Below are 24,649 nucleotides of genomic sequence, written 5' to 3'. Positions count from 1 at the left end.
ATATAAAAGATCCCTTGCTGCTAATCGAAGAGTAGCCCATGAAGTGGCGACAGCGGGTTTTCCTCTCAACATCTGTGTGGTCCTTAACCATATGTCTGACGCCATATAACCGTAAATAAAATGTGTTGAGTGCGTCGTTAAATAAACCATTTCCTTCCTTCCTGAGCTCTCAAGGATGAAAAAAAGAAAAAAGAAATCCCATGCCTCGACTGGGATCCGAACCCAGTACCTACCAGCCTGTAAACCGACTCAAGGATGAAGCTATGTTTGGCCAAGTATCGTATAATTACGACAGTAACGTGGCAATTGTTACTCTCTTATCTACGAGTACAACAGGGCCCGATAACATAAAGCACTCGCAACACTTACGTCAGACGTACACCATACATAATATGTGGCGTACGTCTGACGTAAGTGTTACGAGTGCTTTGTGTTATCGGGCCCTGGCCTGGAAGATCCACCAGTAGGTGGAGAAGGCGGCCCAATGCAGCATAGGGGAGGGGGAAGCAAACCTGGCGGCTCAACTGCCAGGGGCAGTTCCACCTGCTTCCAAGAAGAAGTCGAAACCGAACCAATCGCCTCATCATTACGCCATGAGTTCTCCAAGAACTTTCACCTCCAGTTAAAGGCTTAGTCGGACTTAAACATTTTTGGCCATAGTTGAAAATTTTATGTTTATTTTTTTTTTATAAATAGTCCGACGCATTTTATGTTGGCAGCCGGTCTGAATTGCTCAAATCACGTTAAGCCGAGCTTTTTAAATTTTGTGAATCGGCCGCTTTTGGTCTTAGGTCTTTGACCTAACTTATACAATTTTTATTCCAAATTCCGCCCACTTCAAACTTAGATGTGTGCCCAAGACAGCGTGCTTGAACCTTAATTGGATATAAACACGAAAATAAGTTGAAATATAAATAAAACATTTCCTGAATCCTTCTTTTGTTTCTTTTTCTTCATACATGATGATAAATTTTTTTTTAATATATTTTTTTTAAACTTTTTTTCAAACTGATTGTACAACAGAAATACTGCAAGTGCACTTGTCTTACGCCCCGTGAAACGCTTGAGAAAGGTAGAAATGCTTCCCCACCCTTTTACCAACGTCCATCCTAATTATTTATGAATTGTCCCATTGCCATGTATCCAACTGAATATTATGCCAACCCCTCCCCCTCCCCAGCACACACACACGCAGACACACACACGCACATAGACGCACACGCACATAGACACGCACACACAGACACACACACAATCCTATTCCTATTCTGAATAGAAAGACATGACCTGAAAGTTGTATTTATTTTCCGACAGACAGAACTACTTTCCAAGCCACTGAATATATTAGTCGTGGAGCACTGATTTAAACAAAGGGACTGAGCATAGCCCAGTGGTAAAGTCCTTGCCATGATTTAGTATCGATCCCCGTCGGTGGGCCCATTGGGCTATTTCTCGTTCTAGCCAGTGCACTGATATACCAAAGGCTGTGATACGTGCTATCGTGTCTAACGAATACTGCATAGGCTACAAAAATATCTCTTGCTACTAATACATATTGGTTGGTAGGTTGGCTATTGATGAAAAAAAGTAAAGTTTGTTTTATTTAACGACGCCACTAGAGCACATTGATTTTTTATCTTATCGTCGGCTATTGGACGTCAAACATATGGTCAATCTGACACTGTTTTATAGAGGAAACCCGCTGTCGCCACATAGGCTACTCTTTTACGACAGGCAGCATGGGATCTTTTATTTGCGCTTCCCACAGGCAGGATAGCACAAACCATGGCCTTTGTTGTTATGGATCACTGGTCGGTGCAAGTGGTTTACACCTACCCATTGAGCCGTGTGGAGCACTCACTCAGGGTTTGGAGTCGGGTATCTGGATTAAAAATCCCATGCCTCGACTGGAATCTGAACCCAGTACCTACCAGTCTGTAGACCGATGGCCTAACCACGACGCCACCGAGGCCGGTTGGCTATTAATGAAACAATGGAGTGGGTTTCCTTTCTTAGACCAGATGTTTGACATCCAGTAACCGATGATTAATATATCAATGTGCTCTAGTGGTGTCGTTAAATTTTTTTTTAAATTTAAACAAAAAAAGTTTGTTTTGTTTAACGACGCCACTAGAGCACACTGATTAATTAATCATCGGCTATTGGATGTCAAACATTTGGTAATTCCGACTCGTAGTCATCAGAGAAAATCTGTTACACTTTTTCCTAATGCAGCAAGGGGTCCACTATATGCACTGGTCCACAGACCGGTTGAGTGCTCACTTGAGGTGCCTGCGTCATGCGTCATGCGTCATGCGTATGCGGCAGGATCGAACCACCTCGGTGGATCCATTCATCTGATTGGTGTTTTATATGCACTTTTCCACAGACATGAAAACACTACAGCCTTGTGGTGCAGTTGTGGTGCACTGGTTGGAACGAGAAAAAAACCCATCGAGGTGGTTTGATCCTGCGACGCTTATTTAAACAAAGCACAATGGTAACATATTTCGATTTAATTTTTAAAAAAATTACTTCTTTTTATAAAAGTACAGAGGTTCCTGCTGGCCCTCGCCGAGCGTGTAATAACCGCCCCCATCTGCCGAGAATGCCACGCTCTCCCCTAGAACCTCCCTATGATACGCCACTTCCGTTCCGCCAGAGTTGCGCAGTGCCTTCTCAACATCGCGGTCCGGCGCACTCCAGTAGAAGACGTGGTTTTTCGCTTTGATCAGAATCTCCGTCCCGTCGGGACTGATGTCCCCAGCCATGGGGTCGTGGTGGCTGGTGCGGATGTGCAGGTTAAACAGAGGCGTGATGATAACCGGATTAGGCTGGTCCCAGCCGGATGAAGGCAGTCTGGCCAGTTTTCCCGCCCCGTGTATCACCTTGGAAACGATGAACATGTTTCCGGTTACATCCACCATCAGAGTTTCTGAATCCTTCTCCTCCCAGCTGTAAATGTGAATTAGATTGTAATAAATTATAATAAATAGGCCCTATGTTAGGCCATAATATAAAGTAAATCATACAACCAAACCAAATCACATTGTCGACAATAGTTATAATATGTGGTTTAAACACTCGGCAGGTTTGGGTGTTTTGGGGTTGTTGTTTTTTTGGTTTTTTAATTTAACGATGCACTCAACACATTTTATGTACGGCTATATGGCGTAGTCAGACGTCACATGTGGTTATGGACCACACAGATACAGAGAGAGGAAACCCGCTGTCGCCATTTCATGGGCTACTCTTTTCGATTAGCAGCAAGGAATCTTTTATATGCACTATCCCACAGAGAGGATAGCACATACCACGGCCTTTAATATACCAGTCGTGGTGCACTGGTTGGAACGAGAAATAGCCCAATGGGCCCACCGATGGGGATCGATCCCAAACCAACCGCGGTGCTCTAGTGGTGTCGTTAAACAAAAGGAACTTTAAATTTTCCACTCTAAGACTGTCAGAATTACCAAGTGTTTGACATTCAATAGCCGATGATTAATAAAACAATGTGCTCTAGTGGTGTCATTAAACAAAAACAAAAAAAACTTTTAACTTAAATATCTAACCTGAACCTGTACGTTCCATTCACGTCCAAAGCGGTATCGGTGACGTTGTCAGGTTCGAGAACTCTGTATATAGTGTTCGCCGAGTGCCTGCTTCCCTCCCCTATGTCGCCGATGAATATGCATGAACCGCCATTACAGGGACCCACGGCTATGTCCTCCCAGTCATGGTTGTTCGCGTTCTTTATTGTCAAGATGGCCTCCACTCGCGCTGTCTGCGCGTTGATCATGAACAGACGGTTCTTCCCGCCGTGGTCGTTGTGGCTGTATAAGTAACCCGGATGTCGTCTGCTCGCGGCTAAACCGGAAGCCTCGTCCAGTTGAAGGCTGTCGATTTGACCCACGATATGACCATTTTCAAACGGGCCGTCGGCGGCAAGATGTCCTGTTTGTAAGGAAAAGAAATGTTTGGTTAATGACATTTTCAGCATGGATTAATTGGGGAAGACGAGAGGGGCTATATTTAGGGGGTAACTATTGTGTTGTATTTGACCATTTGCAAGTGTTAATGCTGATTTTACTGTCGCAAATTGACAGCGAGCCAGAGAGAGAGAGAGAGAGAGAGAGAGAGAGAGAGAGAGAGAGAGAGAGAGAGAGAGAGAGAGAGAGAGAGAGAGAGAGAGAGAGAGAGAGAGAGAGAGAGAGAGAGAGAGAGAGAGCGAGAGAGAGAGAGAGAAGGAGTGACACACAGAAAGCGACAGAGAGAGAGAGAGGGAGAGAGAGAGAGAGTTAATGTTTGTTTTGTTTAACGATAGGAAAACCTGATATCTGACAGACATACGGACATACAGGGAATGAGAGACAGAAAGAGAGAGATAGTGAAATAAGAGTATTTGTGTGTGCGTGTACGTGCGTGTGTGTGTTGAAGAGTGACCGTAATCAGATTGTTAACTGTCGATATGGAATTTCCTATAAACAGGACACATACTGTGACCTTCGATTTACCAATTAAAGGAATGCTCTCGCATGGCTTTTGGATTGGTATGCATATTCAACGATATATAATGCTTATTATTGCTTAATATCAACAAGTATAATCGTATAGTTAATTAATAAAATGGTTAAATGTGACGGCTGTTATATATAACGGGCGCAGCCATTTTGTACCATCCCAGTGAATACGCCCTCTGACAAGCCTGTGGTTACATAATACTTAGCGTGTCACGTCAGGAATTAGTCTTAGAACCGAAGAAACAAACGTACCTGATTTTTGCGGATGTATCGCAATGGTATGTAATAATATCCAGTATGTAATAATACTGTGCCTTCATAGTAAAGCTTTTGATAGTGTTTCGCATGATAAATTGTGGTTTAAGATTACAAAGCTTGGATTAAACGGCTAAGTTGTTCAAGTGATTAAATCACGTTTTTTTTGGGTTTTTTTTTTTAACTCTAAAATTACGCGTTTTTCATTTCTTAAAGTGTTAGTATATGTTGGTGGTCCGGGTATGCATCTTTCCAATACAATAAAGCTCATGTTTGAGTTTACCATCCCTTTAAGCTGTACGTAACATACATATAACTCGGGGAAAGGGCAATAAAAAATAATCCACAATATTACAGGGTCTTTCTCAGCTGACAAAGAGGTCATTTTAAAACTAAAAGGAAGGAAATCTTTTATTTAACGACGCACTCGACACATTTTATTTACGGTTATATGGCGTCGGACATAATATGGTTAAGGACCACACAGATATTGAGAGAGGAAACCCGCTGTCGCCACTTCATGGGTTACTCTTTTCGATTAGCAGCAAGGGATCTTTTATATGCACATCCCACAGACAGGATAGCACATACTACGGCCTTTGATATACCAGTCGTGGTACATTGGCTGGAGCGAGAAATAACCCAATGGGCCCACCGACGGGAATCGATCCCAGACCGACCGTGCATCAAGCGAACGCTTTACCACTGGGCTACGTCACGCCCAAAAATTAAAAGAGACTTATTAATATTTTTCTGCCCATGGCTTGGTACAACCATAGTGAAAATGAAATCTGAAAAAAAAACCCACCCACCAATAATAAACATCAAACAGATTTCTTACCATGAATACAAATCGCTAACAGCAAAAGAATCATTTCAAATACTCCAAGAAAAGGAACGCGAATACTGGTATCTGTGTTAGTAGTAATTTAATCGGAATAAAACGGGATCAGTAAAGTAGGTCATGTAGTGGTGTGTCACACGGAAGATATTGCGATAAGAAGTAGTTCCACGTGGAAGACAATGTTGCTGACTTGTTATATCGTAAATGAAACCATAGAAAGAAAGAAATGTTTTATTTAACGACGCACTCAGCACATTTTATTTACGGTTATATGGCGTCAGACATATGCTTAAGGACCACACAGATTTTGAGAGGAAACGCCGCTGTCTCCACTACATGGGCTACTCTTTCCGATTAGCAGCAAGGGATCTTTTATTTGCGCTTCCCACAGGCAGGATAGCACAAACCATGGCCTTTGTTGAACCAGTTATGGATCACTGATCGGTGCAAGTGGTCTACACCTACCCAATGAGCCTTGCGGAGCCCTCGCTCAGGGTTTGGATTCGGTATCTGGATTAAAAATCCCATACCTCGACTGGGATCTTCCAAGTGTGAGACAATGTTGCTGACTTGTTATTTGCGTTTTAGTAAATGAAACGATAGAATACTATTAAAGGGACTCTCCTAAGTTTGCAATCTGATTAAAAATAGCTCTACTGGTCTACCAATAGATCTAACAGCAGTGTGTGGACTCCCATGTCCAGGTGACATTTCGTCTGTAAATAATAATTTACTGGGTTTGGGAATGGGAACTCTATTAACGTACCCATAACGCCGACCACGGATCCAGCCTCTGACATAGCCAGTGGATGGTTCCGGGGCAGGAGGGAATAATAATTTAAATATCGGCCAATCACACTTCGCCTTTTATAACGTTATTTGGGAGCATACAAATTCTAAAATTATCTGGCGAGACTATTTATGTGGCCGCCGTACCGCGAACCATATCAATAATACGTACGAGCCGGGTTAGGTGACTGCTCAACTGCAATATATATACAGTCAAACTTCGTTATCTCATCCTCTGTAAACTCGAGGTCCAGTGCCGGTCCCAGCAATTTTCTTATGTAATGTTATGAAATTAAACACTGGTTTTTTTCGAGCATGTTAATCTCGATTACGAGGCTTATCTCGAGCATATGTTGGTGTTCCTAGGTGCACTTTCCAGTTTTTTCTCGAAGTATATAAAAAAATTTACATGTAAAATGACACCTGTTTTACTTATGTTTCCGAGTATTAATTTTATGTTATTTCATTCTTCCTTCTTGAATCTATACACATAAAAGAAAATGTTCCACATTTATAAAACCAGTGCAAAGTTTAGCATTATTAAACAGTAAAATATGCCAGTAGATGAACCCGGCCCTTCTGAAGTTGATTCTGGCATTTAAAAAACAACAAAAACAAAAAAACAAAATACAAAAAACCACAAAAAAACAAAAAAAACCCTGTGAAAACCCCCACGAAACAACGGGTGTCAAACGAAAATTAATTGTTAGGTCGATAGAAACGAAATTTGAAGCAATTAGTGCCGCTGAGCAGAATATAAAATCAAAGTCAGAAGTTGCGAACCAATTCTCTATTCTATCAAACACGCTATCTACCTGGATTTAAAAAAATGCTGACATAATTAAAGAAGCAAATCTGCAGTGTGCTCGATGTTTTATGCATGATCAATCAGGCATGTGGAAATGTAACGCCGAAAACAAGTAAGAACTGTTTCCGACACGTATAGTTTGGTACAACTGATGATGAGCCAGAACCAGACAGTGTAGACAACAAAGACAACGGCATCCCATTAAGCAGACCGTGTATACCAATTGCCACTTACGCCAGCCTGGACGACCATTTGAACGCATGTAAGACCCTGACCGATTATGACAACATTATTGACACAATAATCTGTGTAAGAACACCCAACGACGACGACGACAATAATGCTACTGATAATAATGACACCATTGCCCAACCGAAACGACCTACAACGGCGGAGACTTTACATGCTCTTGATGTTGTGAGAAAGTGGATCGAAACAACAAAAACTGACCACCTACTAGCAGGTTTAGCCTAGGTCACAAGTCATGTTATGACAGGTCTTTAAAGCCACATATAAAAGATCCCTTGCTGCTATTGAAAAAATTATCTCGAGCTATTGATTTATTATGTCGAGCGCTCAACATTATAACTCATCATCAAGTAGGTCTTCATCTTTTACAAATTCTCTATTTTGGCTGGGCGTGGACGGGGTTTAACTCAGTCGGTTGAGTGTTCGCCCGAGGTGCTTGCATCGCAGGATCGAACCACCTTGGTGGATCCATTCAATTGATTGGGTTTTTTTTCCTCGTTCCAAACAGTGCACCACAACTGGTCAAAGGCCGTGGTATTTGTTTTCCTGTCTGTTAAAGTATGCATGTAAAGATTCCTTGCTACTAATGGAAAACATTAGCTTATGATCTTGAGCTCCCAGCTTATTATCTCAAGCTATAAATGTATTATGTCAAGCGCTCAATATATTAAAGCTGCAGTCCCTGGAATAGATGATCCAGTTCTGTTTGGTACATAAAAGGTCCACCACATCACTATAGTTTCGCAATGCTCGCTTATCTACAGTATCTAGGTCAACTACAAACGCAATGGCCAGCCTTGTTTTCCTTCATTTAGTGGGACGCCAGTAGAACTGGGACTTTACGTGATTTGCGCAGGCGCTGAGCTTCTCACGTGATTTTGAACAAATTTAACTGTCTTGATTGAGGGGTCATCTCATATCTCCAAAACATATTTATATCTATAGAGGTATGGTACACCACCTTGGGTCGGTGGGGGATTTGCCTTGAAATTTTGACAGTGGCCAGCGGTTGGCATACGCGTTATATGTAAGCGGGGTGTTAATAAATACCTAACGCTCTAGGGGTAGAGGAAGAGGGTGTTGTGTTCCATTTATGTAACATTTATCAAGACTATATGTTATTTCTATTCATTACTTAGACCTAAAAAGGTATTTTTTAAAATGCGCGGTCGGTCTAGAATCGATCCCCATCGGCGGACTCGTTCCAGCCAGTGCGCCATGACTGGTATATAAAAGGCCGTGGTATGTGATATCCTGTCTGTGGGATGGTACATATAAACGATCCCTTGCTAAAATTATTTTAGCGGGTTTCCAAGGCGCGTGTGTAGGGATTTCAGCGGGGTTGGTGGTTATAGACTGTTGAGCGAAGTTTATATGGGGCCATGCTCCCCCAGAAAATACATTTCAATTTGTTTTAGCTTGGGCAGGTAAGGGTTTTAACCCCCACTACCCTCCCCCTGCATATACACCCGTTTGCTCTTAAATCAATATGCTCTAACAGGATAGCACAAACCATGGCCTTTGTTGAACCAGTTATGGATCACTGGTCGGTGCAAGTGGTTTACACCTACCCATTGAGCCTTGCGGAGCACTCACTCAGGGTTTGGAGTCGGTATCTGGATTAAAAATCCCATGCCTCGACTGGGATCCGAACCCAGTACCTACCAGCCTGTAGACCGATGGTCTAACCACGACGCCACCGAGGCCGGTACACATGCACGAATACAGGCGATAGTAGCGTTGTCCACAAGTGAAGGCCAGCAGTGGATTCTCACGACGGTCCTAAAAACTTTTAAAGATAAAGTTCTGATAAGACTTTTAGATAAGATTGGACATTTATGATCGGAGAAAGCTTTTGTAGGTATTATTATATAACATTTAATGAAATATCTTAAAGGTCCACAAGCATGGCACATTATTAATACACAGTATATAAAACAAATACATAAACATTACAGTATTAAAAATAAAAAACAAAAATACCATCCCAGTAGGGTCTCCACGAGTACTAGAGTACTCGGGCACGGGTCGAGTCTGGCAAGAACTCGAGTCTGTTCACAAGACTCGAGTCTGTTCACAAGACTCAAGTACCCGTACAAATGAGACAGTGTAGAGCATTAACTTCAGCAGTAACTAACCAGTAATACAAGTTACACAATAATCATATGATCATGCACTAGTTTCTATTTTTAATCCGGCCGTCCATCCGTCACAATACTGAATGCAGCAACCGGTTTTTAAATGCAATTTAACAGCATGATTTCGGATTCATGTTCTGCGCTGAAATTAAGATGCATGTATTTTACTTTATTCTTTAGTTTCATTATCATAGATCTAGTAGTAGTAAGTGTCGGGTACTCGGGTCCAATATTTTGGATTCGTGGAGGCCCTACATCCCAGTTATTAATAAAGTGACTTTTTGTAAAACGCTTGTGGAAAAAATCCACTGCTCAGTCGATTTGACCCACATCAGACCTGTGACGTAGCATCAGGCGTTCTGTTAGTAGGTCAACATGCCGACAGCAGAGAATGATTGTTCGAAAAACAGCCGATTCTTAACAGACGCTAGTTTGAACATTCTGGTCTTAACACATTTGTACATCTACTCTAATGGTACCTCGATTGGTGAGGAAGTGGTATATAAGCACGTTAACCTAGCTAGCTACCTACCTACCTGTGAAAAGCAGGACACAAGTTCAGTCCCGACATTTGAAAGTGGGATATTAACATTTGACTGTAATAAAAATATGTGTTCAGATCAGAACGCATTTAAAACAACAAGCAGAATAAATAACATTATTTTATTGATTAATATCACATAAAATAGGGATCTGAATTTATAGTCTTAGACAGATCGGTATGATGCAATGCTGATATTGGGATCGGAAACTCTATTAACGTGCCCATACTCTTAAAGGTTCAGGCACGCCAACTCCGGATCTAGTCTCTGACATCGCCAGTGACCAGTTCCGGGGCAGGAGGGGGGGGGGGGGGGGGGGAAATGGAAGGGGAGCAGTTGAGATGATGGGGACAATTTAGAAATTTTAACGGTATGACCATAGTCCAACAAGTAATTGGGGAAGGGGGGGGGGGGGGGGGGGTAATGGAATTAAACAATTAATTAATTTAGAATGCACCAAAAATAATTATTTATTTCAGGATATGAAATTTATATTAGCTTAGCTGGTGTAATTTTCAGTCGGGCTCGTCAAAACATTAAAGTATTAAATAATATATTTATTTAGTTCATAAAACAAAGAATTCAAGTAATCATTTAGAGCCCTGGGTTCACAAAGGGGGGAGGGAGCTTCGCGCCCAATCCAGTTAGCGATTCAACAGGCAGGCAAGCCCAAGGTAGCTGGTCCAGATTTCCATGGGGCGGAAGTGCCAGGAGAGGGAGGCCTCCTAACAGACATTATATCGACCGAAACCGCCTACGCCCTACCGCACCCAAAATAGCACCCTACCACGGCGTCCCCCCCCCCCCCATCCCGACCACCCCCAAGTTATCCATACAGCAGGTTAGGGCAGTTAAACTATAAGAATGATGCTAGGGAAGGAAGGAAGGGAGGGAATGAAGGGAAGGAAGGAAGGAAGATGAAGAAATGATGATGAACAGCCCACCAGTCGTCGTCTGGAGAAGTTGGTGGAAACGTATGTTTCAGCTTAGTTGTTAAAGTCGAAGATGAAGATTCTTGTAGTTATGTTAACTCCAGAGGTGTCCACAAAGAGCTCCTCAAGCATTCGTACGCATTACATCCGAGGGGACCGGCCTCGGTGGCGTCGTGGTTAGGCCATCGGTCTACAGGCTGGTAGATACTGGGTTCGGATCCCAGTCGAGGCATGGAATTTTTAATCCAGATACCGACTCCAAACCCTGAGTGAGTGCTCCGCAAGGCTTAATGGGTAGGTGTAAACCACTTGCACCGACCTGTGATCCATAACTGGTTCAACAAAGGCCATGGTTTGTGCTATCCTGCCTGTGGGAAGCGCAACTAAAAGATCCCTTGCTGCCTGTCGTAAAAGAGTAGCCTATGTGGCGACAGCGGGTTTCCTGTAAAAAACAGTGTCAGAATGACCATATGTTTGACGTCCAATAGCCGATGATAAGATAAAAAAAATCAATATGCTCTAGTGGCGTCGTTAAATAAAACAAACTTTACATCCGAGGGGATGCGTCACCTATACGGATGACAAAGTCATTGCTATATAAGCCTCAGGGGCATCTGGGTAACCACTCAATCGTTAAGCGGATGTCCCTGAGTATCGGCCAGGCTCTTTGTTTTATTGTATGTAATAGTTGACCGATTAAGTTAATAGCCTGTTAAAACCTATTTCATAAGTTAAAAGAAGAAAGGTTAACATATATTTAAAGGCATATTGTCACAGACTACTGACCTATTTAATGGTCTAACAAAGTATTACCTGAACAAATATAATTTGATTTGTCTCTAAATGTACTTTATTCAACCATCTTCATAACCACCATACTCCATTTATTAATGACATTTTGTAAAGATAATTGAATTATGGCAATGGTCCATAATTCAAAAACTAAAATTGCCAAGAGGGATGACATGGATTTCACTCCATCATGGTTCAGTTACGGTGATGCGATAGCTAGATTTGGTTTCCAACAATTAATGTAATTTTTATTTATTATCCATTTTTAGAGAAATAAGGTCCTTAAATCTGTGACAGTATGCCATTAAGACATAATCAATTAAAAGTGCTAAGAGGAAGAAGTTATAAACAAACACTCACATTTTAATATCAAAAACTATGTTAAAGGCGCTCTGTCACGGATGGTTGACCTAATTAATGACCCAACAAAGTATTATATGACAATATGTACATTTGATTTGTACCTAAAAGTACTTTATTGAACCATCTACATAACCAGTATATTCCACTTATTATTGATATTTTATAAAAATAATTGAATTATGTCAACGGTCCATAATTCAGAGAAAAATAACGGCTATTTGGAGGGCAGAGGTGTGACATATTATTTTGAGACACGTGACGGGCATCCCCCGAATAACCGCTGTGTCAAAACGATTTACCAAGCTCGTGTAACGAGAACGCTTTACCGTCCTATGCGAAAAAAATAACAATGAAAATAAGTTATTAAAAATTAATAAAAACATGTACTGAATGATAATAAGCTTATACATTAATTTATTTTAGTAACAGAAGCATGTTAAACGTCGACAATCCCGACTAGTTAGGCCTTTGCATCTATAAGTAAATTTATCGTTAGTCGTACGCAATACACTCTAAACATCTGGATCACAAACACCTTCATTTTCCACCTTGTCAAATTCATTTTATGCAAAATATGCCATAACATCTGACTTGGGATAGGAATTGTTACATTTTAAAAGAATACTCTGAACTAGACGGTGTTTATATACGATGTGACTATATACTAGTATACGACGGCCGTGTATATAGCCTCCGCTAACGAGGGCTGGCTATATTCACAGCAAAAATGTATATAGGCGGTAAATAAGTATTTGATTGATCCATATTACCGAACTATCTGGAACAGGAGGAATACACACTAAGTACTGTACGAACAGGGCGTTTACTGAACAGGGGAGACGGGGGGGGGGGGGGGGGGGGGGGGTTATATAAATCTATGAATAGCGTAATATTGCCCCTACAGTACTAACAAAAAATTAATAATAAATAAATAAATAAATAAATAAAAATTACAAATTATCAGCTGCTGAGGTAGATTATCTGAAAAAGAAACTAACTTCGGACAGTATACAAACTAACAACAGGGCTTGAACTTATTAATTTTTCTCTGAGTACAATTCTAAGGCTCCTTACGTAAAAAAAAAAATGAAGTTATTTTTACCGCAAATAAATATGACTTAAAGGTTATTTTGCTGTATTTAGTCATATTTCAAATGCGCAAAATTGCAAGGAGCAATAAAACTCAAAATACATATTTTTTATATCAGTAACGCTGAGACCACTCCCGTGCCCCCCTCTAAATTTATGTAATGTTTCTGTAACAACCGCCCCCACCGCGACGTGATTTTTCCAACATTATAATACATAATAATAATAATAACAACAATAGTGTATTATTATTATTATTAATTATTATTATTATTATTATTATTATTATTAGCCTACTACTACCTTTTTGGGGTGGAGGGGGCGGTGTTTTATCTGGGGTGGGGTCCTATAAAAATGCAAGATTAACGTGCATGCACACACGCACAAACGGCAGGCTGAACTTGTCCCTGCACGTAGAACTGGATTCCACTGGGTTAAGTAATAATTAAGCCAACCTTTGGAATGCAAGACATGCGATAGTAGGCCCGTATACTGTTTGTTTTTTTGTTTTTGTTTTGTTTTGTTTTTTGTTTGGGTTTTTTGCTCTTTTTTTTGGGGGGGGGGGTGGGCGGGTGGGGGGGGGGGGGGGGGTACGCTGTACATTAAACCGAATGACCACTTTGCGAATCTGTCAAAATAATTTGCAAACGTTTAACGAAAAACGACTGGCTGGTCGTATGCCACATTTGTGACGCTGGAAAACATGTTATCTGTTTTCGAATCAAGCACTATAGCGTTGTAACCGTCTAGACTCTTCCCCCCTGCTAAATTCCATGCACACGCGCCTGATAATAATAATAATAATAATAATAATAATAATAATAATAATAATAATAAATGGTCAGTTCATGTTCCGACTGTTTATTATTTTATTTCAGCGTATTCGCAGTTATTGTTGTCATGAAATAACCTTCTTCTTTTTTAAAATTATTTTATTATATCGCCGGCCCCCATTTGCCAAGTCTATACACGGCGTTCGTTTATATAAAAATTCTAAAAATACATTATACGGTTGTCGTATATGGTTCGACTATACCAGTTAAAATCCCATTGGTTAAGATATTGGCCTAAAACTACTATACACAACGTATCAACCAAAATATGAACCATAGATATGAATACTACAACTCCTCACTCAAAGTAGTGACTGAGTTAAATGGCACCTTTCATGGCTCATTTTCGAGATCACAGGATGTTGTTACAAGCCCCGTCAATTCCGCACAAAATGGTAGTGCTTAGTTTTACAGGCACCCCGTGTATAATTCAAGCACAAGTGTGCCTGACACACTGGTACTGCACAAAATAAAATTGCATTCATTTACTACCTACATAAAGCTATACTTGATGCAAGCAACCAGTCACATTTATCACCAATGGCAGGTCTCACGGCTTTAACTCCTCCATTAAAAGTACGGGTCACTTCGAACTTTGACCCAGCCGAGATGCTATTTGGTGGAGTACTATCACATACAGCCTCGTCACTACGAGTCTGTTTTGCCGTATTTTTATGACTTTTCACAAGAAGACTTCCAAATTTTAAAAATGAAGCTTGTCATGGAATTCCCTCGATCGTAGTTCAATTGAAATGTTTTGGATCATACAATAACTAGGTTTGGTATTCCAAATGAATGTAATTTCCATTTATAATCCATATTTACATAAATAAGGCCCACTAAATCCGTGATTGAGCGCCATTAAAAGGGGCATAAATACAATATATACAAAGGCAGGAAATAAACGGTGTTATCTACATGACGTCAACCTGCCCCTGCGCGTGCTGTAACCTCACCGTGGTGCAGGGGTGTAACATTCTCTTTGAGAATGGCCAATACAGCACAAATTGGAATTTTTAGTGAAAGTCAGTATCTATCTGTGATTTTTGTATTTTTGCACAGTTCTTTACACTGTTTTTATTTAAATCTTGAATTTTTATATTGATGTTGATCATCACCGTATTTGTTTGCATTACCATAGTTTGATGCCCAATGACCGATGTATTTTTCGTGCTGAGGTGTCTCGACGGGTAATATTTTTTCAATTTATTTTATTGATACTTCAAATATATTGTAAAAGGTATACGTAGATACCAAACAATAGTGAATTACGTTTTTGATAAATTATGACCTTTAAAATATCAGTGACATAAAAGTGTTATCAGACACTCAGTGAAATTTTTACTATTTCACTCTAAAGTGTGTTATCTTCACTGTAGAATGTGTTATCTTCACTGTAAGAAAGTGTTATCTTCACGGTAAGAATGTGTTATCTTCACTGTAAGAAAGTGTTATCGTCACTGTAAGAAAGTGTTATCGTCACTGTAAGAAAGTGTTATCGTCACTGTAAGAAAGTGTTATCGTCACTGTAAGAAAGTGTTATCTTCACTGTAAGAAAGTGTTATTTTCACGGTAAGAATGTGTTATCTTCACTGTAAGAAAGTGTTATTTTCACGGTAAGAAAGTGTTATCTTCACTGTAAGAAAGTGTTATCGTCACTGTAAGAAAGTGTTATCTTCACTGTAAGAATGTTATCTTCACTGTTATCGTCACTGTAAGAAAGTGTTATTTTCTTCACTGTAAGAAAGTGTTATCGTCACTGAAGAAGTTTCTTTTCACGTAGAATGTGTTATCTTCACTGTAAGAAAGTGTTATTTTCACTGTAAGAAAGCCGGAATTATTTTCACACACACACACACACACACACACACACACACACACACACACACACACACACACACACACACACACACACACACACACACACACAAGCGTGACTCGTGAGATATGATTGCAAACTTCACTCGATGAGATATAAATCATATTTGACAAAAAACATGAAATATCCTCTATGTACTAAACCAAATGACTTCCGGCTGGGTCAAAGTTGGAGGTGAACCCAACTTCTGATGGAGCAGTTAATACCACAAGTCCTGTCATTGGAGATAAATGTGAATGTTTGTTGTAAAAACAAAAAAAACAATGTATCTGGGTAAAAACTGTATGCAATTTTATTTCATTTAGTACCACTGTGTCAAGTAGCCTTGTGCTTGAAACATGTATGGGGTACCTGTCAAACTAAAGTAGGGCCTACTGTACTGTAAATTTTGTAAATTTTGTGCGAAACTAGGGGTGTTGCAAAAACATCTGGTTAAACCGAAAATGAGTCACGAAAGGTACCATTTTCTTCAGTTAATACTTTGAAGTATGGGTTGTAGTACTGGTATTTATGGGTTATAGTTTGGTTGATATATTGCATATAGTGTTTTTAAAACAAAAACGTTAACATGGTCGCCTATGGGATTTTATTTGGTATACTACACCCTGTAGCACGCCTGGTTTGGGGGATGATTCTGACGTAAACCAGTTCCTACGTCCAAAATAGAAGGGCAGATAAGACTGAGATAAGACTGAGATAAGAAACACTATAATAATAATCTCAAGCAGCAGAGATTTCCACAGGCAGCTACTGGACCCAGTTTGACAATGATAACATTATCATTCTGTTTTTCGATTGGTTTAGCCTTGACTGCAGGTATACTGTTATTCTATTATAGTACTATTATAAGATTAATTGGTTTTGGTTTTGGTTTTTGGTTTGCTTTTGTTTTTTTGCTGTTTTTTTCTGGTGATGGTGGTGGATTATTGTTGTTTTTTATTTGTTTGTTGTTGTTTTCGGGTGTTTTTTAGTTATTGGGTTTTCTGGGGTTTTTTTTTTGCTGTTTTGCTTTTGTTTGTTGTTGTTTGTTTTTGTCGGTAGGCCCATTGGGCTATTTCTCATTCCAGCCGGTTATTTGATGTCGAACATTTGGTAATTCCGACATATAGTCTTAGAGAGGAAACCGGCTACAGTATTCTATCAGTAGCAAGGGATCTATTGTATGCACCATTCCACAGACAGCATATACCAGTCGTGGTGCACAGGCTGGAACGAGAAATAGCTCAGGAGTCCATCGACGGGATCGATCCTAAACCGACCTCGCATCAAGCGAAGCGCTTTACCACTGGGCTACGTTCAGCCCCCTATTATTGAAATAAATCTGCTATCCTATCTGTGGTATGGTGCCTATAATAGATCCCTTGCTGCTTATATTTATACGTTAATCAAATTATATTAAATGTTCTTGCTAGTTCCAGCCAGTGCACCACACCTGGTATATCAAAGGCCGTTGTATGTGCCATCCTGTCTGTGAGATAATGCATATAAAAGATCCCTTGCTGCTAATGGATTCACTGGTATCGTTAAACAAAACAAACTTTTGCTTTCTTTAATTTTTCCGTAACAAAAGGAAAATGCAAACATAAAACAAAAACAAACCAACAAAAATGATGATGATGATGATAATGATGATGATGACGATGATTATGCTGATGATTATGACGATGACGACGATGATGACCATGATAATAATGATGATGAAGACGATGATGATGATAATGATTATGATAATGACGACGATAACAATGACGAAGATGATGACGATGATAATAATGATAATGAAGACGGTGATGATGATAATGATGACGATTATTATGATAATGACGATGACGACGATAACAATGACGAAGATTATGACGATGATAATAATGATAATGATGCCGACGACGATGGTGACAATGACGACGATGATGACAATGATAATAATGACGAATGACGACGATGATCATGATGATATTACATACAGGACAATAAAAAACATTTTTAGGTGACGGTACCTTCAGTGACGGGAGAATCAAGGGTCAGATTGACACCACGGAGTTGGACGAGGCCTCGGGTCTCGCGGCCAGCAGACGACACCCTGGCTTCCTGTACTCCATCAACGACCACGGCGGCCTGCCGCGACTCTACGTCATCAGCACCAGCACCGCCCGCGTCGTCGCGGTACTGACGGTAGCGGCGGCTTCGAACGGGGACTGGGAGGATCTCGCTGTAGGTTAGTGCATGTGATCGTTCATATTTAGGAAAGAAAGAAAGACATGTTTTATTTAACGACGCACTCAACACATTTTATTTACGGTTATATGACGTCGGACATATAGTTAAGGACCACACATATACTGAGGAAGGAAACCCGATGTGGCCACTTCATGGGCTACTGTTTTCTATTAGCAGGAAGGGATCTTTTATATGCAGCATCCCACAGACAGGATGACACATACCACGGCCTTTGATATATCATGCGTGGTGTACTGGCTGGAGCGAGAAATAGCCCAAGGGCCCACTGATAGGGATCGATCCCAAACCGACCGCGCATCAAGCGAGCGCTTTACCACTGGGCTACGTCTCGCCCCGCATATAAAGGATCCCTTGCTACTAATGAAAAAATGTAACTGGTTTCCTCTCTAAGACTATATGTAAAACATACCAAATGTTTGACATCCAATAAAAAAAAAACCCAATGTGCTCTAGAGGTATCGTTAAACAAAACAAACTTCTTTTCTAGCCATGATTTTATCAGGGCACAGCGCTAGTTTAATTGTAGGACATACTTTTTTGTAACGCGAATGTATTTTCAAAGCTAATTTTCAAAGCGAATGTATTTTCAAAGCCAAATGCCCTGAGGGGAATGGCCATTTTAACTCTGAACATAATGCATTGTCCTCACTTCCAGCTCCATCCCAGCTGTTGGAAGGCAAATTAGTATATTATTGGTTCATCCACTTGCTAGTATTTTCCGATATATCTGTCGTTTGAACTTTTAAAAGCTAAATGACAAGAACCACCCCCACCCCTAGCCTTGTTATATAGCCAGTCGCATATTGGCGCCAGAAACGGGATTGGGGGTGAGGGCTACCAATTCTGAATATTATGCAAACCTCCAGTTGCTGACACCTTCCAACATCGTAATCGTACGAGACAGGGGGCTGGAGCAAAACCTTAAATTCGGGCAAAAATTATACAGAAATGCGCAGTTAATCATCATATTTACGTCGAGTATATAACCTCAATTATCGGGCAAATACAAATATTCGGGGGGATAAACCTAACTTGAAAACCAAAAGACACTAAAAGCCACAGGCTGGTAACAATGTACCGGGTTGCGGAACCTCACCGTCGAGGCATGATATTTTTCGTTCCATCTACCCGACCACAAACCCCTAGTGCTGGAGCAAAACCTCAAATTCGGGCAAATCAGATGGGGGGGGGGGGGGGGGGGATTGCAACTTTCGCCACTACATGGGCAACTGGTTCATTAGCAAAGGGACTTTTTTTGCGCTCCCACAGGCAGGATAGCACCCACTTTGTTGAACCAGATAGGATGAGGGTGGTGCAAGGGTTTACACCTACCCATTGTGCCTGCGGAGCACTCACTCAGGGTTTGGAGTCGGTATCTGGATTAGGCCTCGACTGTCCGAACCCAGTACCTACGGTCTGTAGACCGATGGCCTAACCACGATACCCAGGACAGTATGTTTGGTAGTAACATTAATTGTTATGACAATTCGGGCTATTTAATTAATTCGGACAAAAGTGCCTGCCCACCCCCTCCCGCTCCTACCCCACTACAAAAATGGTGCCCGAAGCCTTCCGACATCTATATAGGCCTATGTAATTATTGCAACGACTCTTTGCGTATGTGCCCAATACATCGACGTGCTTGAACTTAATTGGATAGGCGTATAGTAATTACGGTGTGTGCCCAGGACAGCGTGCTTGAACCTTAATTGGATAGGCCTATGTAATTACGAAACTAAGTTGAAATGAATGAATGTTACTTCATGTCAACCTATTTTCTTGCTTGTATCCAATTAAGGTTCAAGCACGCTGTCCTGGGCACACACACACACACCTCAGCTATCTGGGCTATCTGTCCAGGACAGTGGGTTAGTTGTTAATTGTTAGTGGTTAGTGAGAGAAAAGAGGGTGTAATGGCCATACACCTAGGCCTACCCATTGAGTCGTTAAAACTAGCTCTAGGTGGGAGCCGGTACCGAGCTGCGAACCCTGTACCTACCAGCCTTATGTTATGTTATTGCATTACAGGACCATGTCCTGGGGGAGGTAGTTGCATCTACATCGGCGACATTGGTGATGCAGGCCACAAACCCAACAACGTGATTTACCGAGTCAGGGAACCCGATGACGTCACAAAGGATCAAATAGTACCGTTAGAGTCCACGCTGAAATACACGTGTGTACTCATTTTGCAAATCAAAAGTGTGTTTTGATTAACGACACCACTAGAACACATTGATATATTAATCATCTGCTATTGGATGTCAAACATTTGGTAATTTTGAGTGCGAATAATTTTTACATACTCATATACCACTAGAATTTCGAGTATGTCCGTCCCGGGGTCTGTCTCTGGATAGCCAGGGGCTTGTCCCGGGACAGAGGTAATTTTGACATATAGTCCTAGAGAGGAAACCCGCTATGTTTTTGCATCAGTTGCAAGGGATCCTTTATACATGCACCATTCCACAGATAGGATAGCACATACCACGGCCTTTGATATACCAGTCGTGGTGCTGGGTCGAGATATAGCCCAATGGGCCCACCGACGGGGATCGATCCTAGACCGACCGCGAATCAGACGAGCGCTTTATCATAGGGTCACGTTCCCGCGCCCATTTCACAAGTTCCATTAAAGGTGCTATATCTCAAAGTTGCATAATCTTCCCGCCAAAATTGTTTATTAACGTCTGCTTTGAAATATGAACGTTATATCTTGATCTATATACCCATATATAATTACAACCAAATAATTTAATTTGATAGTAAGAAACATATATAACGTTATGCCAGATGGATGGATGGAAGGAAGGAAATGTTTTATTTAACGACACACTAAACATATTTTATTTACGGTTATATGGCGTCGGACATATGGTTAAGGACCACACAAACATTGAGAGAGGAAACCCGCTGTCGCCACTTCATGGTCTAACTTTACGATTAGCAAGAAGGGATCTTTTATATGCACCATCCCACAGACAGGATAACACATACCACAGCCTTTGATATATCAGTCGTCGTGCACTGCCTGGAGCGAGAAATAGCCCGATGGGCCCACCAACGGGAATCGATCCCAGACCGACCGCGCATCAAACGAACGATATACCACTGGGCTACGTCCCGCCCTTTTTCCATTAGCAGCAAGGGATCTTTTATATGCACTTTCCAACAGACCGGTTGAGTGCTACTCTTTTCAATTAACAGCAAGGGATCTTTTATATGCACTTTCCCACAGACCGGTTGAGTGCTACTCTTTTCAATTAACAGCAAGGGATCTTTTATATGCACTTTCCAACAGACCGGTTGAGTGCTACTCTTTTCAATTAACAGCAAGGGATCTTTTATATGCACTTTCCCACATATCGGTTTGAGTGCTACTCTTTTCAATTAACAGCAAGGGATCTTTTATATGCACTTTCCAACAAACCGGTTGAGTGCTACTCTTTTCAATTAACAGCAAGGGATCTTTTATATGCACTTTCCCACAGATCGGTTTGAGTGCTACTCTTTTCAATTAACAGCCAGGGATCTTTTATATGCACCATCACACAGACAGGATAGTACATACCACGGCCTTTGTTACACAAGTCGTAGAGCACTGGCTGGAACGAGAAATAGCCCAATGGGTCCACCGACGAGAATCGATCCTAGATCGAACCAGACGGATCGTGTCGACAAGTTTGTTATCTTTGTGCATATCATCCGTCTCTGCCGATAGTCAGTCTGCCACATTTTCGAGTTTTTATACAAAGATTATGTGCGAGGTCAATTTATTTGCATTTATCCAAAAAAAAAGGGAGAAAAATTAGCGAAATATGGCACTTGAAACTTGAACCTTTAACTAAGGTAGTAAATACCTTCCACATTTGAGTGGTAACTTCAATAGGCAGCGAATTTCCTCTCTTTCTCTCGACCATGTGTGGAAATAACCATAAGTATATATGTTAGACACTAAATAGCTGTAGTTTAGAATGTGCTGTTGTCTGGGCCGGATTTAGACCGTGGGAGGCCCGGGGCAGGGGCCCGGGGCACTTCACATTCGGGGGCCCCTCAACATAGAAATTAAATTACATGATCAAAACAAAATAAAAAATGAACTAGTTTTATAATTGTTACATTTTTTAATAAAGGAAGTGCTTAATCTGAGTGCCCCTCTGGCGGGGGGCGGGGGGGGGGCAATTGCCCCTTTTGCCCTCTTATAAATCTATATTTATTTAAAACTTCCTTTTCTTTTTGACGTTTAATCTTTACATTCACGTTTCTCAGACATGTACATGTGTAAGGCTATGTATTTTCTGTACATAAACATATTCGTGTATTTATCAGAACTCTAAGGGCGGATCCAGGATTTTGTAAGGGGGGGGGGTAACAACAACATTCTAACAAGGTTAAGTTTGAGTTTGCAGAATTTAGTGTTGTGTATTGTGGATAATAGGTGGGTTTTTTGTTTTTTTTAAAGTTATAATAAAGGACATTTTAAACGGGCGGGGGTGGGGTCACAGGATCCCAGTGACTCCCTTCTGGATCCGCCAATGAACTCCTAAGCCGTGTAGACGTCGCGGATGTCGCGGATGTTGGCCCTATTGGAAATCTTTAGAATTATTATTCCTTATTATTCCAGCAAGTATTTCACAATATATCATATAGTACAGTCTATTGAGAAGCTCGATCACTGGCTATCCAGAGACCGGACCAGGGACAGACATGCTCGAAACTCTAGTGGTATAGGAGCATGTAAATAAATATTGGATTGGAGTATAGTACAGACGGTCGGAACCAAACGCAGAAACCCTCATGGTAGACAGAGAAGGCAATGTTTTATAGACGTCGACGATGAAAATCTTTAGAATTGTAACTCCTTATTATTTCAGCATTTATTTCATTCTCTATTACTTATTACAGATGGTCGGAACAAGACGCAGAAACCCTCATGGTAGACAGAGAAGGAAACGTTTTCCTCATTTCAAAAGTCCATAACGGTAAACACCCCAAACTGACGAAAGTGCCCTCTAGCGCATGGGATCAGCCAATCGCTGTGAATCTGCACTCTATTCTGACTGTTCCTGGACTCCATTCATCAAAGAACGACCCTGTGGCTGGGGACATATCACCATTAGGGACAGAGATGCTGATAAAAATTCGGAAGCATCTGTTTTACTGGAATATGGCAGACGGCAACGTGGAGAGAGCTCTTCAGGGAAAAGGTACGGAAGTGTCCTATCTCCCGGAAGTACGAGGTGAGGCAGTCGCGTGGGCTGCAGACGGAAGTGGATACTACACTCTAAGTGAAGGAATCCATGAACCATTGTATTTTTATGCGAGAATGTAGCTGGAAATACTACAGGTTTCGGTCAATAGTTGTGTTAAGTAGTCAGGTGTCAAGGCATTGTGCTAATAAAACGTTTAGATCAGGTCAGGCCATGGGTTTTAATGTGCACATTCAGAGCAAGCTGTTGTAGCACACGCCTATCATGGGCGCAGGTATCGATTTACGCCGACTCCTTCGCCCAGGGCAGGAAAGGGGTTGGGGGGGGGGGGGGGGGGGGGACTGGCAAGTGCAAGGAAATGTTTAGATTCTAGACTCAAATCTTTATATTTTAATAGAATCTGAGACTTTAACGTTATGACAACGCCATACAAATTGCCCCAATTTAACACCATTCATGTAATTTTGTAAAGAGGTACCTGAGACAAATGAACGACTCAAAAACTATAAATACAAACATAGTGTCTGAGTTGAAGCCGGAGTTGCACACAGCTTAAAGTAATTACAAAACATTAAATATGTCCGCCACTGTGTTCGGAGGTTTGTATACGCGTCCTGCAGAAAAGGCAGCGCCTTGCGATGCCCGAGTTTGTCTCACCAGCAACTGGTAATCCTCTGAAATTACCAAAATTCATTTAGTTCAAGTAAGTCAAATGTCACACAAACGCTGAACCAAGTCATCACGTTTCATATATTCAACAATTTTTTTAAAACCGTCATCTACCAACGTCCAGCGGGAAAGAATATCCACTGCCACATTTATGTACGCCGAGGATATGTACAGCTCGAAACTCGAATTCATTGACTGAGGCAGTGAATGATAGTTCACGAAGGCAGCTAAGTAAAGCAGTATGCCCAGCCTTGCCCGAGTTTATCAGAATGACAGTTGCAAAGTTGTCACATGCTACTGTAATACGCTGACCCGTCCATTCCGGTGCTCACAACTTGGCTGCGACCACTATTGCCATGCATTCTAAGACCGCTATCGGTATGCCAGAGCAGATGTTACTCTCTGACACACAAAGGCTGCCGAACGTAAAGCAAACGGAAAACCTCTATCTATGTATAACTGTCCCTCCCACAGGTATCCCAATAAATGAATGTCACCT

At 41.2% G+C, this 24,649-nt stretch overlaps 2 protein-coding genes across 2 annotated transcripts; one reads left to right on the top strand and one right to left on the bottom strand.

The window, feature by feature from the left end:
- Nucleotides 1–2,498: 2,498 nt before the first annotated feature.
- LOC121373462 lies at nucleotides 2,499–6,389 on the bottom strand. Its single transcript, XM_041500127.1, has 3 exons — nucleotides 6,386–6,389; nucleotides 3,573–3,954; nucleotides 2,499–2,955 (listed from the first exon to the last, which is right to left on the bottom strand). The coding sequence occupies exons 1-3, from the start codon at nucleotides 6,387–6,389 to the stop codon at nucleotides 2,532–2,534; spliced, it is 810 nt and encodes a 269-aa protein (XP_041356061.1). The 3' UTR covers nucleotides 2,499–2,531.
- A 3,589-nt stretch (nucleotides 6,390–9,978) lies between these two features.
- LOC121373461 lies at nucleotides 9,979–23,685 on the top strand. The gene is made up of 4 exons (XM_041500126.1): nucleotides 9,979–10,033; nucleotides 18,021–18,248; nucleotides 20,300–20,447; nucleotides 23,177–23,685. The coding sequence occupies exons 1-4, from the start codon at nucleotides 9,979–9,981 to the stop codon at nucleotides 23,601–23,603; spliced, it is 858 nt and encodes a 285-aa protein (XP_041356060.1). The 3' UTR covers nucleotides 23,604–23,685.
- The last annotated feature ends 964 nt before the right edge of the window (nucleotides 23,686–24,649 follow it).

Source organism: Gigantopelta aegis, chromosome 5 (genome assembly GCF_016097555.1).
Source record: "Gigantopelta aegis isolate Gae_Host chromosome 5, Gae_host_genome, whole genome shotgun sequence".
In the NCBI taxonomy this organism is placed as follows: Eukaryota; Metazoa; Mollusca; class Gastropoda; order Neomphalida; family Peltospiridae; genus Gigantopelta; species Gigantopelta aegis.
Note: the sequence above shows the minus strand (reverse complement) of the source record. Positions and strands in the feature narration are given on the sequence as shown.